Source organism: Eufriesea mexicana, unplaced genomic scaffold (assembly GCF_001483705.2).
Source record: "Eufriesea mexicana isolate 0111107269 unplaced genomic scaffold, ASM148370v2 scaffold124, whole genome shotgun sequence".
NCBI lineage: Eukaryota > Metazoa > Arthropoda > Insecta > Hymenoptera > Apidae > Eufriesea > Eufriesea mexicana.
The window spans coordinates 1,070,353-1,085,476 of record NW_016908357.1 but is presented as its reverse complement, the minus strand read 5'-3'; the positions used below and the strand labels follow the sequence as shown (position 1 = coordinate 1,085,476).

The window sequence follows — 15,124 nt, the reverse complement described above, 5'->3', positions numbered from 1 at the left end:
ATTCCTGCGACCTTCGATATTTTCGCACGGAGGCTTGCAAGGGTGTACGTATGTCTAATTCGCGCAAACGATTTCGTGCTTCTTCGAGCGAATGTAAAACGCGATCGCGATTAATTTCATACAGACTGCACTCACTATAAATTAAAGAACATCGAGGGCGAGAGGATTAAATCCGGGGGAGTTCTCATTGCTGTTGAAACTAGTTTCAGGAGGAAAACGATTGTATCATACGAAATGAAATTACACTTAATTCGCGGTTGTCACGAACAGTTTTCACCAATTCGCTGAAATACCCGGTGTTAAGACTCTCGTGTGGGTTGCGCGTAACGCAGAGTTCCTAATTAGGGCCAATTTCTACGGAGACAATTCATCCATTACTCGCGCAGCTTTCAAAATAATACGCTCTTAAGGTTTTCATTCCTTTCTTCCCGAGCCGTTCCAGCAGACGTACTGTTACGTTCAATGTAATACTGTTACGTTGGCTGCTTCTTCGAGAATTCGCTCGCTCGAACGAACGACTCCTGGTGGTTCGTCGGTCGCAGAGCCGTACACGATATGAAAATACAATTTCCAGCAGTAGACGAAGGCACGATCAAACGTGGATATACGTTGAATCGTCGATACACTTAAAAATAGTCCGCGTTTTCCGGTTATCATTTGCAGCAGGAGGAATCTATACCGTACTCTGTCGCGTGTCGAGAATTTGGCGTATGGTGCTATTTTTGAAGTTAAACGAGGTATTCGAAGCACACGTAGGAGGAACGATCTCGTGCCTTTTCGTAGCACGCGTCGCTGAGGGGACCAGCGTTTTCTTTCCCGTGCAAGGTTTCACAGCGAGGATAAACGCGAAACAGATTCCGTGGGATCGCACGAAGAGGCCTCGGAGGAATCACGTTTTTCACACGGCCGGTCTGTCGAACGAGCAACTGGCATTTAACACTGACAGAGCAATGCTGCGAGATAACTCGCGAGGAACCTCGTAAGACTAAAGGTCTGACCTGCGTGCCATTTGCCCGATAGTTGTGCGAAGAAGCGCGATGATAGACCTCTTATCAGCCTCGAGTCTCTGCGGGGGAGTCTCGCGGCAAATTCCGCTGCCGGTTTTGTTTTCTTCCTTTAATGCCGTAATCGTTTTCTTCCACTGTTTTCACGGCTTAGAATCAGTGTACCGATCAATCGCGACTGACGTTTCACGTTTCTACCGATCGACTTATGACGGGACAATCGTGAGATCGCGGCTCGATAGGTGGAGGCAAAGATAGACGGAAAAGGGGAGAAATATTTGCCGCAGCAGGCAAAGGATGCGATTACGAAACGTACGCGAGCATGCTCGCACAAGGTGATGCATCCGATGTAACGCGTGTACAAAAACGTATAGCGGTTCTTGCCTCGCGCTCGAGCAACTTACTTGGAATTTTGCTGATTTTCCGGCGATGGTGCTTCTTGCTTGAACACCGTCAACGATGGCAGCGCAAGCAGGGCTTCGCTGTAAACAAATTTCAACCGATTACGTGCCTTTTCCTTTTCATTTACAATCTCGCGATAAAGCGCCATCTTCGAGACGGCAAGGAGGAAATGGAGCCTGACCTCTTCACGGATACGAGACTTTTCTTACATTGCCTAATACATTTTTAACCAGCTGCATACTTAGCAATCGTGTTTAGTCTTAGCCATGTACTCTTACGAAATGCCATTAAAATCGATTTAGGTCTACGATCGGAGGATGTTGTATCCGATAATAACCAATAGATTCTGGTTTTTGCTATCGACGCTCATTGATTAGTGTCTCGTGACGCAAGCAGCTAACAAACGATCGTGAATAATCTATTCGGAACGTTCGTTAACGTTATTCCTTTCTATTTTTCTATTTTTTCGCCTCTTAACGTCGAATCAATTACGGTAAGATGTTTCAACAGAGAAGAAAAACAATGTGAAAATATATCACGTGACTTTCGATACGATTTTTTAAGTTCGACGATTACCTTTGATCCCTCGTAAGCAAAAATCGTGAAAAAGATATTGTTATCCTTGTATACATAACGATGCTCATCTATCTCTCGCAATTTACTTAAAGATAAAAGATTCACCGTCAGACGAAATCCAGCGCAAACCGGAAAGAAGTTACGGCGACTTACATAAACCATATTTTATGAGAGTTAAGGAAAAAAAAAGGGAATATCAGATACTCTCATTTCTGTTAGTTTATCTCGCACTCGCGTAATCGTTCGATCGAGAATTCGTACGCCGAGGATCAGATCTCGTTTTAATAGTCGTTACACCGTACAGAGTCGGAACTATCGAGAGAAGTATAATAACGATAAATTAATTGGCGTTTCTCGGGACCTCTGCAATACACCTTAATTGTTGAGACGGAACAAAGAATGAAAGAGTAGCTTGAGAACCGCTATGATAAGAATTGAGTCACTAAGGTCAACCAAAACCGGAACGTACCGGTTCGCAAATGCAGCGAAATTAATATCAGCTACCGACGAAGTATCACGATAAGGTAGTACCAAAAATACAGTACAAATTAGTCTTATAAATTAGAAGTTTTCCTGGATCGAAACTGACGGTAACAATTTAATGCTTTAACGCTACCTAACGATACAGATCATGCCACAAGTCGGAAAATACGAAACGAACGAGAAAGGATATTGCCTTTTGGCGTTGATCCACGAAAGAATCTACGCGTGAAATCAAAATTACGTTATAACGGAGTAATTCTGCAAAGCTTCTTTCGATCACTCACCTATTTTTCAAATACTGATGCATGATTCCGGTACTCGAAACTTAAATTCGATCTCGTTCCTTTGTGAACGTCCAACGATTCCACAGACACTATCTAAATTTGTCCAGATACGCTTATCGACATTGTTACAATCGAAGGCTACTTTAAAAAATTATTTTTCGACACAGGCTTCATACAAACTGCACACACTGTTGCACAGAATCACGTACACGCGACGGTTTCGAAATACTCCAGCAGAAAATCGCACGCGAGGGAATAGAAAATTAATTCACGCACAATTAGTTCGGAACGTGAGGAATAACTGGTTTTCCATTCGCGAGAGATTCCAGAGTTTAATCTGCATATCGAGATATCCGTTTTTTCCGAGTTTTTCATTCATGAATTGTCGAAAAACCGTGGCGAAATTTTAATAGGATGAAACGCGCGGTACCACGCGTGAAGTGACTCTATCAGCTGATTCTTGACCGTGGTTCTTGCTGCTTCTCGCACAGTGAACGCTAATCCGAGGAACGCGTGTTATCTAACACTGAAAGCCTCGAATGGCTCGTGCATTGCTTTCTGTTCCTCCATTCCGCGTTTTTGGAAGCCATAGAAAATTCGTTCAAAGTACCTATCTAGAATTGGACCTTGATCCGAAGATGTTTCGTTGAGCAACAATTTCGGTGAGCATGTTAGTGCTTGATCTACGATTTATCATCGATGACAACGGAAACAATTAGTTACAAGATTGGAGAGACTAACGAAAACTTGTTTCGAAATGCATTTCTCACGATTCAGTGGAACATAGAGCGAATAGAAGCAAGAATTGTTCAGATACGAAAAGAAAATCTCGGATAGATTTCACTGAACGTGACACGCAAGTTTTGGCAAACTCTGAGACGGATGTAAAAGGCTTGCTGATAAAAATGATACAATTGATTCCGGGATGGAACGCACGTGCCCGTACGCGCGGACACTCGCTAAGTGTCTAAGCGTCTGCAACCGGCGTGATTTCCCAGCGTATGCAGTTCAGGCCTCGAAACATCGACAACTGTGTCTGGTTTCAACCGGATTTCTGACTCGACATTCTCGTTCCCACTACCGTCCACGTTTTAATCGAGATTCGATCCACTCTTGCACATGGCTCTCTAGGGAAACCTACTTTATCGGCTTCATGTTCGTGCTTCATGCTTGAATAACGAAATCCTTCGTGATCGACCATCGGTCGAGTTTCAACGAAGATCCAAGTATTCTTTTAACTAAAAAAAGCGAATTCTTTTGCACACTGGAAGACTATAACGAGACTGGTAAAGGTATTTTGGAAGAGAGGGTACCTTATCCTATTTCAGGTCCATTTCCTCGCCTCCCGGACTCGAGTTTATCTCGACTGATCTCTTCGACGAATATTTCGCTCTCGGGAAATTTATATTTACCTCATGTTATAGGAGGCAACGGCTGTCGCGAGATCGGATGCCGCGAGTGCCGACAGGGACCCATCGAAATCGACGGCAAGGTGTTCTGCCAGCTCCTCCACTTGCGTTGACCATCCATGTCCAGAACCATTATTCCCGACAGATCCTGCAAGTACGAGGCAATTGAAATTATTCGCGTTTCACGATCGTCCCGCTGCCAGAGAAAATTCCATCCTTTGCTACAGAAAAGCCGAAGCTGATTCTCTAATGTACAACATCCTATCTTTCCCAAATCCCATTTCGTACAACCTTGCGTATTAGCATAATTGAAGAAAAACTGATGGTGCATCGCGCCGATCCTAGACTTGGTGTCCTGAAGAGCCATGACTGCGTTTCGTCGTCGACTCTTCGAACTTAGGGCAGGATATTGTCGACTATGAAGTAACGGAAACTTGGCGCTATCGACTTCACACCACTTCATTTTACCTTTCCGCGAGGAGATGAAACGAGATAGCACACTCGAAGAAACACCAGCAGATTTAAAGCGACGCGTGTGCACCTTCGCGTAGTTCTCTCGGATCGAGAACTAGTATCGGCTTCTTCTCTCTCTTTCCTCGAGTGGACTTAATCTGCGATACACTGTGTACTCTGGAGTTATCAGTTTCCCTAACCACGTGGTCAAAAAGGCGTCGAACAGAGGCTACACGACACTTTTCGTGAATCAGTCTCGAGACGTTCCTCGGAGCAGCATCTCCTCCGATATGGGCCCACGAGCGTGGCCATTTTGTCAGGAAGACGAGGGTCACACGTCGGACGGAGGTTCGACCAAGTGGTACCCTCGATTTCCGACTTAACCGAGATACATTCCACGCGACGCAACGCTGGTAATTCGATAAGAGAATCTCGTTTCGAGAAATGTCCAAAGTATCCGACGACTTGTGCAGAACGAACGGAATTCTTGTGAACCACACGGATAATTAGTGTCTTCTTCGAGTACGTTCAAGTTATATCTCTATCCGACACTCGACGATTCGTAAAATCGTGACTGGACAGAGTGGAGGAAGATTTACGAATCTTCGGTGGCTACGACAGTGTATTCGAGGTCCTCGGCACGACCTTTCGAACGATACGCCTATAACGAGAGCTGTACGATAGCAACGACGATGACGCAGTGGAAGACTGAAATATTCATTAAAAAGCCGGAAAGCGGGATAGGAAACCTAGGAAGGAAATCACGTTCTATGATTATTTATGTCTGTGAAACGACGAGTGAATAAACGAGAAGAAAAGCGAACTGGATGGAATTTACGAATTTCAACAGTTCCAAGTATACTAACCGTCTCTCCTAGCATGCTTCTTCTCGAGTTCTGTAAGTTGGGACAATGGCTCTCCGGCTCGACGTTTCAGGGTGCTCTGCTGGCAATTGGGACTGTTATCGGAAGACGGGCTGAGATGTTGGGGTGATTCGCTGCTGGAACGTATCTGGACATCGTCCTCTGGAGAATCCTTGGGTGAGTTGTACTTATCCTGCCATAAAGAATTTTGAGGACTGTGATATCCCATTGATGCCTATAAAACGTTTGATCATCGTCAGTTGACGGGACGAATCGCGCGGAGCTTCACGGACCCGCCCGGAGGACTACAACACGCTATCACTGCGACACGATTTCGAAACGCGTGTTGCACACGTATAGATCGGCCGTGACACGTCTGCTACGAGAGCACAGTGCGAGAAGAAAGAAGAAAGTTGGTCGATAGCGTTAGTTATTAACGATGCGAACACGGCCAACTTTTTCCCTCGGCGAGTAAATGAAAACGAGGATCGTGAAGCGTCGCGTTCAACGCATACCAACGAGATTGATAGCGCTATCCGAAGGAAAGAAGATCGTGAAACTTACATGCTGAGTGGCGATGGGGTCACATCTGTTTTGACGAACCGGGGACAGCTGTTCGTACGGTGGTGACGGAGTATTGGGAAACCATATCGTTCCATTCAAAGCATCTGCACCGCCGTCCATGATGAATTCAAGCTCCATTCAACGACTCGAAATCTCGAAGCACTCGTACTGGGATTTGTTTCTCAGGGTACACTACCTTTCGGAATATCGACCGTTTCGATCCTAATCACGATTCTATTCGCCCTTACTGTTCGAGTGCTCAAAGATACTTTGGAGAACGCTTTGGTAGCCTATCCGGAAGAGAAGACTATAAGTCCGAGCTTGTTAAAAGACCAACGATCATTCGTTCAACGATGAAATTTCAGGATCAACCGGGACTCGAGGACTACTCTTTTCTATTTTCTAAACGTTAATACACATCCTGCGGCTGATAATTTTCCCAGTTCTTTTTCTTTTCTCTCTTTTCTATCGCTTCGTTTCCCTCGTTCCACTTGATTTTTCTGCTTTTTTTTTTTTTTTCGTTTAACCAAAACGTCCTCCTTTTTTGTGCGTTCTCCGCGATTTTTTCCTTCAGGATCGACGAGGATCTTGAAAGTACACGGTGCATCACTCGACCACCGTCTACGAAGGGCCGAACTTCCTTAAGGAAGAGCTATCCTTAGAACATTACGAAGAAGCTGTTATACAATTTCTTGATACCAGTTGTTTCGCGTTGCCGGTGCGTTTCCAAGAGTGCGCAACCCCGCGACTTGAGGGACAGAAACCGTGAAAAGACGACAAAAGCGTCTTCGAATACCATCGCCACACCTTGGCTGCAACGCATTTTGTTATTATTTTCCTTGAAGATCTGAAAGCTCCGCGAAAGGACAACGGTCTGCTGCTCTCTCTCTCTTTCTCTCTCTCGCTCTCTTTCTTTCTCCCGTCGAATATATTCTCGATTTGTCAAACGGAAAATTCCACGAAATGGAAGCTGTAGGTTCGAACGAAACTCGTCACTGGTTAATTAGACGAAACGGGGCTTTGATAGATCGGCTGTCGTTTCGGGACAGAAATTCGTTTCGTTGTAATAAATGAAAAAGGATCGTTGCCCTTAGCGAGTGTCACTGGACACGTAAAATATATTTCGATTTGCTTTTTCTAACGACTATGGCTCACACCACTTGATAGTGTCTCGATAATCGAAGGCCTTCGCCTATCACGTCGTCACCACATTTTCAGGATCCTTCGTTCCATGATGCCGACGGAAAGATAAATCTGATCCAGAAGAAGGAGACGAGGCTTCGTGGCGTAAAACCAAATGGAATGTTTTTCGTTCTTCGATGCTCCTCAAAGTCCTTTCCGCGCGAGGAAGCGACGAATCTTTGGGAAAAGTCAGCCAGAAATGTCCTCTTGGCCGGATACCGAATACACGAAGCTCCCTTCGGGAGTCGACCGAGTAGTCTCTCTCCTCGATATTTCTCGGCGATAAATCGAGATCAAGATCTTTCGAAGAGCAGCAGCCAGTAAATCTGAGCCATTCAACTGGTAATCGAGACTTGGCACGCTATTCGAGGTATACTTTTATCGCGCGTTGTCAAATAAACCGGCTGTACTCGATCACTTCCTCCAGTTTTCAGGCTAACGATGAGAAGAGGGAACTTTCGGCAAGGCCAATCTTCCTTCGACGAACCAGTCGCACAGCGGACCAAATGCCTCCCGACTTCCTGATACAATTGCTTCCTTTGTATTGTTCTGCTTGATTATCTTTATGAGCTCGGTGCTACCGTTGACCGACTTAAACCAACTGAGACAAACTGGACGGGCGAATGTCTGTTGGATCTCTACCCTTGCGAACGACGACGACGGACAGCAAATTACGCGACACTGACGACGTTAAAAGTTTTGAACCGAATGCTCCGGCGATGTCTTCTGTCTAAGAACGATCTGGGTATCTGATCCAATCGCGACCGCCGGTATTAAAAGGCTGACCAATAGTGTCTACGCTGGAGGGTCGACCCGACCGTCAATTGGAACCACTCAGTGTTGATGAGCAAAATGTGACTTGCTTTACCTTGTAAAATCGTGCCGCATTTGGTCACGTAGCGAATTCGAATTTCGATTAATACCTGACCTGTCCCGCTTATCCAACCACCGACCAAATGTCGTCGAACTTTTTCGGAACCGAGTAACCCTGGGTCAAACTGGCTGATCCACGGTGATATATAGTTTCGCTCGCGTCTCTGTGCTTATTCGAGACGACGATTTTCTACGCTTACGAGCAGTTCGACTTCGCGAGCAGTTGCGTCGTAAAAGATGCCTGTTTGCCACGTGGATTAATTATTTTCCGAGACGTTATCTCTAACTTGGCGAAGTATGTTTTCGTTGCTAAGCTTCCAACGAGATCGCAAGAATCGAAAGGAAGTATTTTTTCTTTGCTTTTCCCTTTGTTTTCGACTGGAACACAGCCGGACAAGCGAGAAACGTGAAAGAGGATTTCGATGGAGTTCCGGTTGACGTTATTAGAGCCACGTGCCAGCCGGTGCAACGAAGGACGTGGAACAACTGCTCGTCGTTACTAGAGCTTCTTGCAGCTACGCGAAAGTGTATTTGAACAGAGATTCTGGAGGATTAGACGAAGACGATTTATCATAGTCTTTCCATTTCGTTGTACGAACTTCCACAGACTGCTCTGTGACAGCAATCCTTAAATTTTCAGGTTGTCGTTCGTAAAGCTTCGTCCCAGAAAATCGACGAGACAAATTAATATCGCAGAAGCAGAACCTGAAACAACAAAATTAATATACGTCCACGGAACAGGTGTACCGAGGCGTCTAGGAAACTTTCCACGAACGTCAACTCTGCGCACGATCGAATACGTTTCTATGGATCACTTTTATTTAGAAAGATCTTAACCGTGCCGCGCTTTATCGCGTTTGGCGTAAAAGCTCGTTTCGATTCAAACATTCGACGGAAAGTTTAGTTCACGCGAGATGGCCCACCGATAGTAGCAGCATTCCGCGGCAAAGACACGAGCCAAGTTACGAAGAAGCGCCACTCATCCTGTTCGTCGACTGAGCAACAAATCGTCGTGCTTCCTAATTCCCTGTACCATCATTTTCTCCCAAGCATCTTCCACTGTTCTCCGCATCTTTGCACGTACATCCGTTCAGCAAAGCTGGCCACAGCTCAACGGGGTTAGACGTCTGAAGTTTCGTTGATTGAAGTTAATCCGCGAGGTCATTGTTATACGCGCTACTCGCTTCCACGCAAATTAAACCGTGTGCGTGTCTTGTACAGGAAAGCTCCGCAGAACTACGAGGGTATCTTCGTATCAACGACACTCGCACGTCATGTCCGACCACTCCGCGACCGCGGAAAGGAACCCTGCCGAGGAGGAGACTTTCGACCACGTTTCCACTGATCCCGCGAGATCAACGACCACCGTCCACGAATTGCTTCGCGACCTTGTCTCGTGCTACCGCGAACAATTCTTCGTGCTTTCAATCAACGAGATTATTCGTTCGCCAGGCAACTATTCGTTCTACACGAAATAATAGACTCGCGTCAACCGTGCAACTATTCTCAACGTCTTCCTTAGCGATAAAGGGAATTTGCGTGCCGTTCTCATTCATCTCGGCAATTTCTATTGCAATTTTACAACACGGTAATTCGTCTTTCAACGAGCGAGTATTTTTCACGCCTGACGTAATACTTTGAAGAAACTGCTTTAATTAATCAACCGCGAATTGCCTCTAAGCGAAATTTCCTTCTTACGAACGTTAAATTTGTCCATCGAACGGCCACCGAGAGCCAAATGAAACGGAGTTAGAGCGGTTTTTATACCGATTCACTGGAAGAACGTTGCGACGTCTAATCAGCTTTAATTCGAACGGTACCGAAGCAAAAGTATTCGAAAAAATGATTTTTATGATCGTTCCACGTTGGGAACGCGTGGTTGTGTAATAGACGTAAGTGTTAACTCGTCGCGTAGACGAAGGAGCGTAGCAGCAGCCACTAGTAGAGACCTCTATTTCTGCAAATTATACTAAGACACCAAGGTCGTTCATATATCTGCCTCATAATGGACGAACGCACGTCCGAACCACGTGTAAGATCTTCTGCGCCGCCTGCTTTTGATTGAAATTATAAACCGGTTGCTACATCGATGTTATAGCATCGCGACTCCACTAACTTACTTCCCGACAATGCCAAGGGCGAATCTTTCGTGAATGTCATTATCGAAGGTTAAGAAAGAAAAATCACGACCGTGTTCGTCGAATCGCAGCGAAACACGCGGGATCGCTTTCGATGCTTTTAATTTTCCCAAAGATACAAACAGCCCGCGATTCTCCTCTGCGCTTCCACGATCTTCGTTATTCGCTGTTCCGCGAATAGTTGCTCGTTAGAAAATTACGATCAATTGTTGCGGATATACCGTGTGAGTCAATTCGTATTTCTGTGCTCGATGTTTCGTAGCGCTTGTCGACATTCTTGCTCCAGAACGCCACTCCAAACTTGATACCGATGATTCAACCCAGGTATAGCGTGCAACACCGTCTTGGACCCCAACACGCCTGTATTCTCGTTAGGAATCCCGTAAAATATCCTCAGAACCCTGGAATGCAAGAGTGCCATGGCGCAAAGAGGACAGGGCTCCATCAGCAGAAACGCCCAGTACCCTGTGCACAAATAGGGACCACACTTTCCCGCGTTTCCCATTTCTTCCGATTTAGCCTTCGCAGGGTCGTTATTCCTACGTCCTCGTCGAACCACAGCAGTGTTCAGAGGCTCTTCCTCTGGAAGATTAATTTTCGACAGCGAAGTTGGATAATAAAGCGGAGCCTCCTCTGTGTACTTCCTCTTTATCTTTCTTTCCCTGGCTACATAGTCCTCCGTTTCTCTTTCGTTAACAGGCTCTGCCGTTTTCGACTCGCTGGTACTCTGTTCCGACTTTTCTTCCAATTTCCAAGCACCACCACCCTGAAGCCTGGCAACGAGATCCACGGCTAGCATAGCTGCGTGCCACATCGGATGCTGATCGATTTTGGAAGCTGCGATCGCGAGGATCCTCCCATCCTCTGGGTCAACGATCACGGCGCTGCCGTTGCAATTCCGATCGCCGACAGCTTCTAATCTCGCTGTCTCCACCACGACGATCATATACCTCTCTATCAGGTCTAATTGATGTTCCGTGAAAACCGATCCATCGATCAGACTCTCGATATTAGGATCCGGATGAAAGTTCAAGGGCCAAATGCTCGACGCCCGCGCTGCTTGTGCTTTCGTCTTCACTGCTTTCGCTGGTACCTTTAAAATCTGAAAATCATCCTCCAACAGAGACAGATCGAATCCTCCGTCCCTTAGCAGCGTTCTCAATTTGTCCGCAGTCAAAGTGTCGCATTCCTTGGTTTCCTGCTAACAGTTCCGCGGAATTTAACGGTGCCAATAGCAGCCTCTGCGAGAAGCAGCGTTTGAGATGATGGAAGCCCGGCAGAATGGGTGCGATACACTGAATCGCAGTCGAGATGTCCCTTTTCTGCTTAAGCAAACCCACGTAAACATCCTCGAGAGGTGGGTCGTCCGTGATGTCAGGGCTTAAGATCGGTCTTGCTACCCAACTTCTAGTCGACATTTCCACTTTGCTCTCCTTGCTGCACTTGTGCGAGGTGATCGCCATCTTCCCTGAAAAGACGGTGCCTTCACTTTTCGTCGGTTCATCCTCATCGATCTGTACGAAGCTCTATCTTCTGATACTTTTAACATAACGCTTCCTCTGACTTTCCGATCGGTAATATTCGCTGATTTTACAGAGAAATGCATCCGCGTGCTAAGAAAGGCGGAAGAAGGTCTAGAACAAAAACGTTTCGTGGGAGAATGGTTGTTCGTGGCGGTGCACTTGGTACAGCTCACAGGAGAAGTGATTTTAAATTGCTGTCAAGTTGGGCCACGGTCGGATCGATTGTCGGAGTTAGGCGCAATTGTACGACGTCGATCCACGAACAGAAGAAATAAGGTCTTTGTTGCCACGCCGTCCCGATCCTGCGACCATCGCTTTCCAGTTTAAACGTGAAACCTGCGGATGGAACGGTAACGACACACCGTCGTGAAATGTTACGATATTTGCCTGGTTTCATGGACAAGTCCAACTGCTGGCACGAATCGTGGGCTTGGGCCACCGAATGACCCACAAAATATTCGCAACGCGAGCTCGGAATTCCATGAAATTAACGGGGCCGTTAAAAACAAGACAGAAAACTACGACAGGATTTGACGGGAACTGACGCGAGAGATCGGGAAAATATTTGTTAACGCTGTGTATCGTATCGTATTATCAGGCGGACAAGATATCGTGTAAAATAGGTCTCGTGACGAGACGATGCAGCTCGGTGAAATACCCGTTGAAAATGCGACAGATGCTTCTTCTCATGCAAAATTGAATCGACGCGATTGATCGGTATTCGTCTAATAAACGTAACGTTAACATAATAATGGCCGTTATTGACAATCGGCGAAGGAGTAACATCGGGTATCGGAAACGTGATTCGTCGGTGCTGCTTGGGAAGTCACATCTTAAAGCGTATTAACTGACCAGCGGGAGGAAAATATGCCATGGTCGGATGTTCTGTGAATGGATAAATGAGTGGACAGGACAGATTAAATTATAAAACGTTCATAGCGTAATAGCGTGCCGCGGATACGAGGTTATTGTTAAAGATGGTTTGGAAGCCCGGCAGAATGGGTGCGATACACTGAATCGCAGTCGAGATGTCCCTTTTCTGCTTAAGCAAACCCACGTAAACATCCTCGAGAGGTGGGTCGTCCGTGATGTCAGGGCTTAAGATCGGTCTTGCTACCCAACTTCTAGTCGACATTTCCACTTTGCTCTCCTTGCTGCACTTGTGCGAGGTGATCGCCATCTTCCCTGAAAAGACGGTGCCTTCACTTTTCGTCGGTTCATCCTCATCGATCTGTACGAAGCTCTATCTTCTGATACTTTTAACATAACGCTTCCTCTGACTTTCCGATCGGTAATATTCGCTGATTTTACAGAGAAATGCATCCGCGTGCTAAGAAAGGCGGAAGAAGGTCTAGAACAAAAACGTTTCGTGGGAGAATGGTTGTTCGTGGCGGTGCACTTGGTACAGCTCACAGGAGAAGTGATTTTAAATTGCTGTCAAGTTGGGCCACGGTCGGATCGATTGTCGGAGTTAGGCGCAATTGTACGACGTCGATCCACGAACAGAAGAAATAAGGTCTTTGTTGCCACGCCGTCCCGATCCTGCGACCATCGCTTTCCAGTTTAAACGTGAAACCTGCGGATGGAACGGTAACGACACACCGTCGTGAAATGTTACGATATTTGCCTGGTTTCATGGACAAGTCCAACTGCTGGCACGAATCGTGGGCTTGGGCCACCGAATGACCCACAAAATATTCGCAACGCGAGCTCGGAATTCCATGAAATTAACGGGGCCGTTAAAAACAAGACAGAAAACTACGACAGGATTTGACGGGAACTGACGCGAGAGATCGGGAAAATATTTGTTAACGCTGTGTATCGTATCGTATTATCAGGCGGACAAGATATCGTGTAAAATAGGTCTCGTGACGAGACGATGCAGCTCGGTGAAATACCCGTTGAAAATGCGACAGATGCTTCTTCTCATGCAAAATTGAATCGACGCGATTGATCGGTATTCGTCTAATAAACGTAACGTTAACATAATAATGGCCGTTATTGACAATCGGCGAAGGAGTAACATCGGGTATCGGAAACGTGATTCGTCGGTGCTGCTTGGGAAGTCACATCTTAAAGCGTATTAACTGACCAGCGGGAGGAAAATATGCCATGGTCGGATGTTCTGTGAATGGATAAATGAGTGGACAGGACAGATTAAATTATAAAACGTTCATAGCGTAATAGCGTGCCGCGGATACGAGGTTATTGTTAAAGATGGTCATTAGACGAATGATAATTTTATTATGCATCGCGGTGAAAGAGCGCAACGATCCGGCGAAATTTATTCAAAGTTGTCGAGAGAGGAACATCGGTGTGAAAATGTACGATTTATAAGCAAACGTTACGTAAAAGCGGAATTCCATGTATTTCTTCCCCTAATTTCTTCCCAACGCGAAAAATTCTGCACGAACGGACGAATAGAAAGCATACAAAATCAATATGAAAGCATTAGAAACGTTTATGCAAAATTTGAAGCGACTCGGAGTGTGTTATAGCAAGCGTTGTATTCGACGACGGTAGAGGGAAGTTAAATTTCGCGCTCCGTTACGTCAACAAAGATGGTGGTAGCACATTCGTGCAAAGCGTGTTCCTTATATAACGTAAAAGGAACAACAAGCAAGCTCGAGTGACGCAGCACACGCAAACGTAAACTCGCTAGGCGAATGCACTCGACGAACGAGGCGGTCGACACAATCAATGCAGACTCGTAAATAAGTTCTAATCGATTTAAACGTCGCGATTTCCTTCGGTCAAAGATGTACATTTTTTAATGGGTTCTGTTCACGTGCCAATATGTCTTCCCTGGCCTTGAATCGAGACATGACACGCGTGTCCCGCATCTTTCGCGCTTGTCAAACAAAACAAACCGATTCGATGGAAAAAGGCGAGGCATGCGACGAAAGAAGCGGCACGACCGTGACACACGACCGCGTGTGTGTACTTTCTACGCGAGCAATGCTAAAAACCATGAAAATTCTTACCTGCTGCTGTGAATGCACGTTCCAACGCCTGTTTTTAGCCTGATTCTTTCTCACAACGACGAACAAGTGTATCCTTGTCAGCCACACCTCGTACACTTTTCGATGTCTTACACTCAACCCGCGACACACAAATAGCACGGAAACGCACGTGAAGATACCCGCGGAGACGAACGTTTACAGGAGGACGACTTATACCTTTCGAGATTACCAGTTATCGGCGCTACTGACGCACCCTCTGTCGGCCGTTAGTGTAAGCTGGCGACTGGAGGAAGGGAAGCACGACCGCACCACGGCTCCGTCTTTTTTTTTCTTTCTCTCTTTTAATCATTTTTTAATCTCGTTAACTACACGACATATAGGTTATCTTATACTGCCGCCGATACGAA

The 15,124-nt window shown here is 46.0% G+C and overlaps 2 protein-coding genes across 5 annotated transcripts in view; both read right to left on the bottom strand.

The window, feature by feature from the left end:
- gem (transcription factor CP2 like gemini) overlaps window positions 1-14,946 on the bottom strand; it is a 22,957-nt gene extending 8,011 nt beyond the window's left edge. For 2 of the 4 annotated variants that reach the window (XM_017911264.1, XM_017911268.1), the window contains exons 1-5: window positions 14,739-14,946; window positions 6,039-8,798; window positions 5,478-5,709; window positions 4,162-4,306; window positions 1,409-1,486 (exon numbers count right to left, since the gene is read on the bottom strand). In XM_017911264.1, the coding sequence (XP_017766753.1) occupies window positions 1,409-1,486; window positions 4,162-4,306; window positions 5,478-5,709; window positions 6,039-6,176 (593 nt within the window). In that variant the 5' untranslated portion in view covers window positions 6,177-8,798; window positions 14,739-14,946. Of the gene's footprint in view, window positions 1-1,408; window positions 1,487-4,161; window positions 4,307-5,477; window positions 5,710-6,038; window positions 8,799-9,016; window positions 9,488-14,738 lie in introns of those variants that run through there. The other 2 variants (XM_017911269.1, XM_017911265.1) reach the window with 2 other exon arrangements.
- Window positions 9,817-11,804, bottom strand: LOC108555553 (probable inactive tRNA-specific adenosine deaminase-like protein 3). Its single transcript, XM_017911270.1, is given in 2 exon segments — window positions 9,817-11,424; window positions 11,426-11,804. Coding segments are annotated over 2 exon segments (1,233 nt in total). The 5' UTR covers window positions 11,695-11,804; the 3' UTR covers window positions 9,817-10,460.
- Window positions 14,947-15,124: the final 178 nt, after the last annotated feature.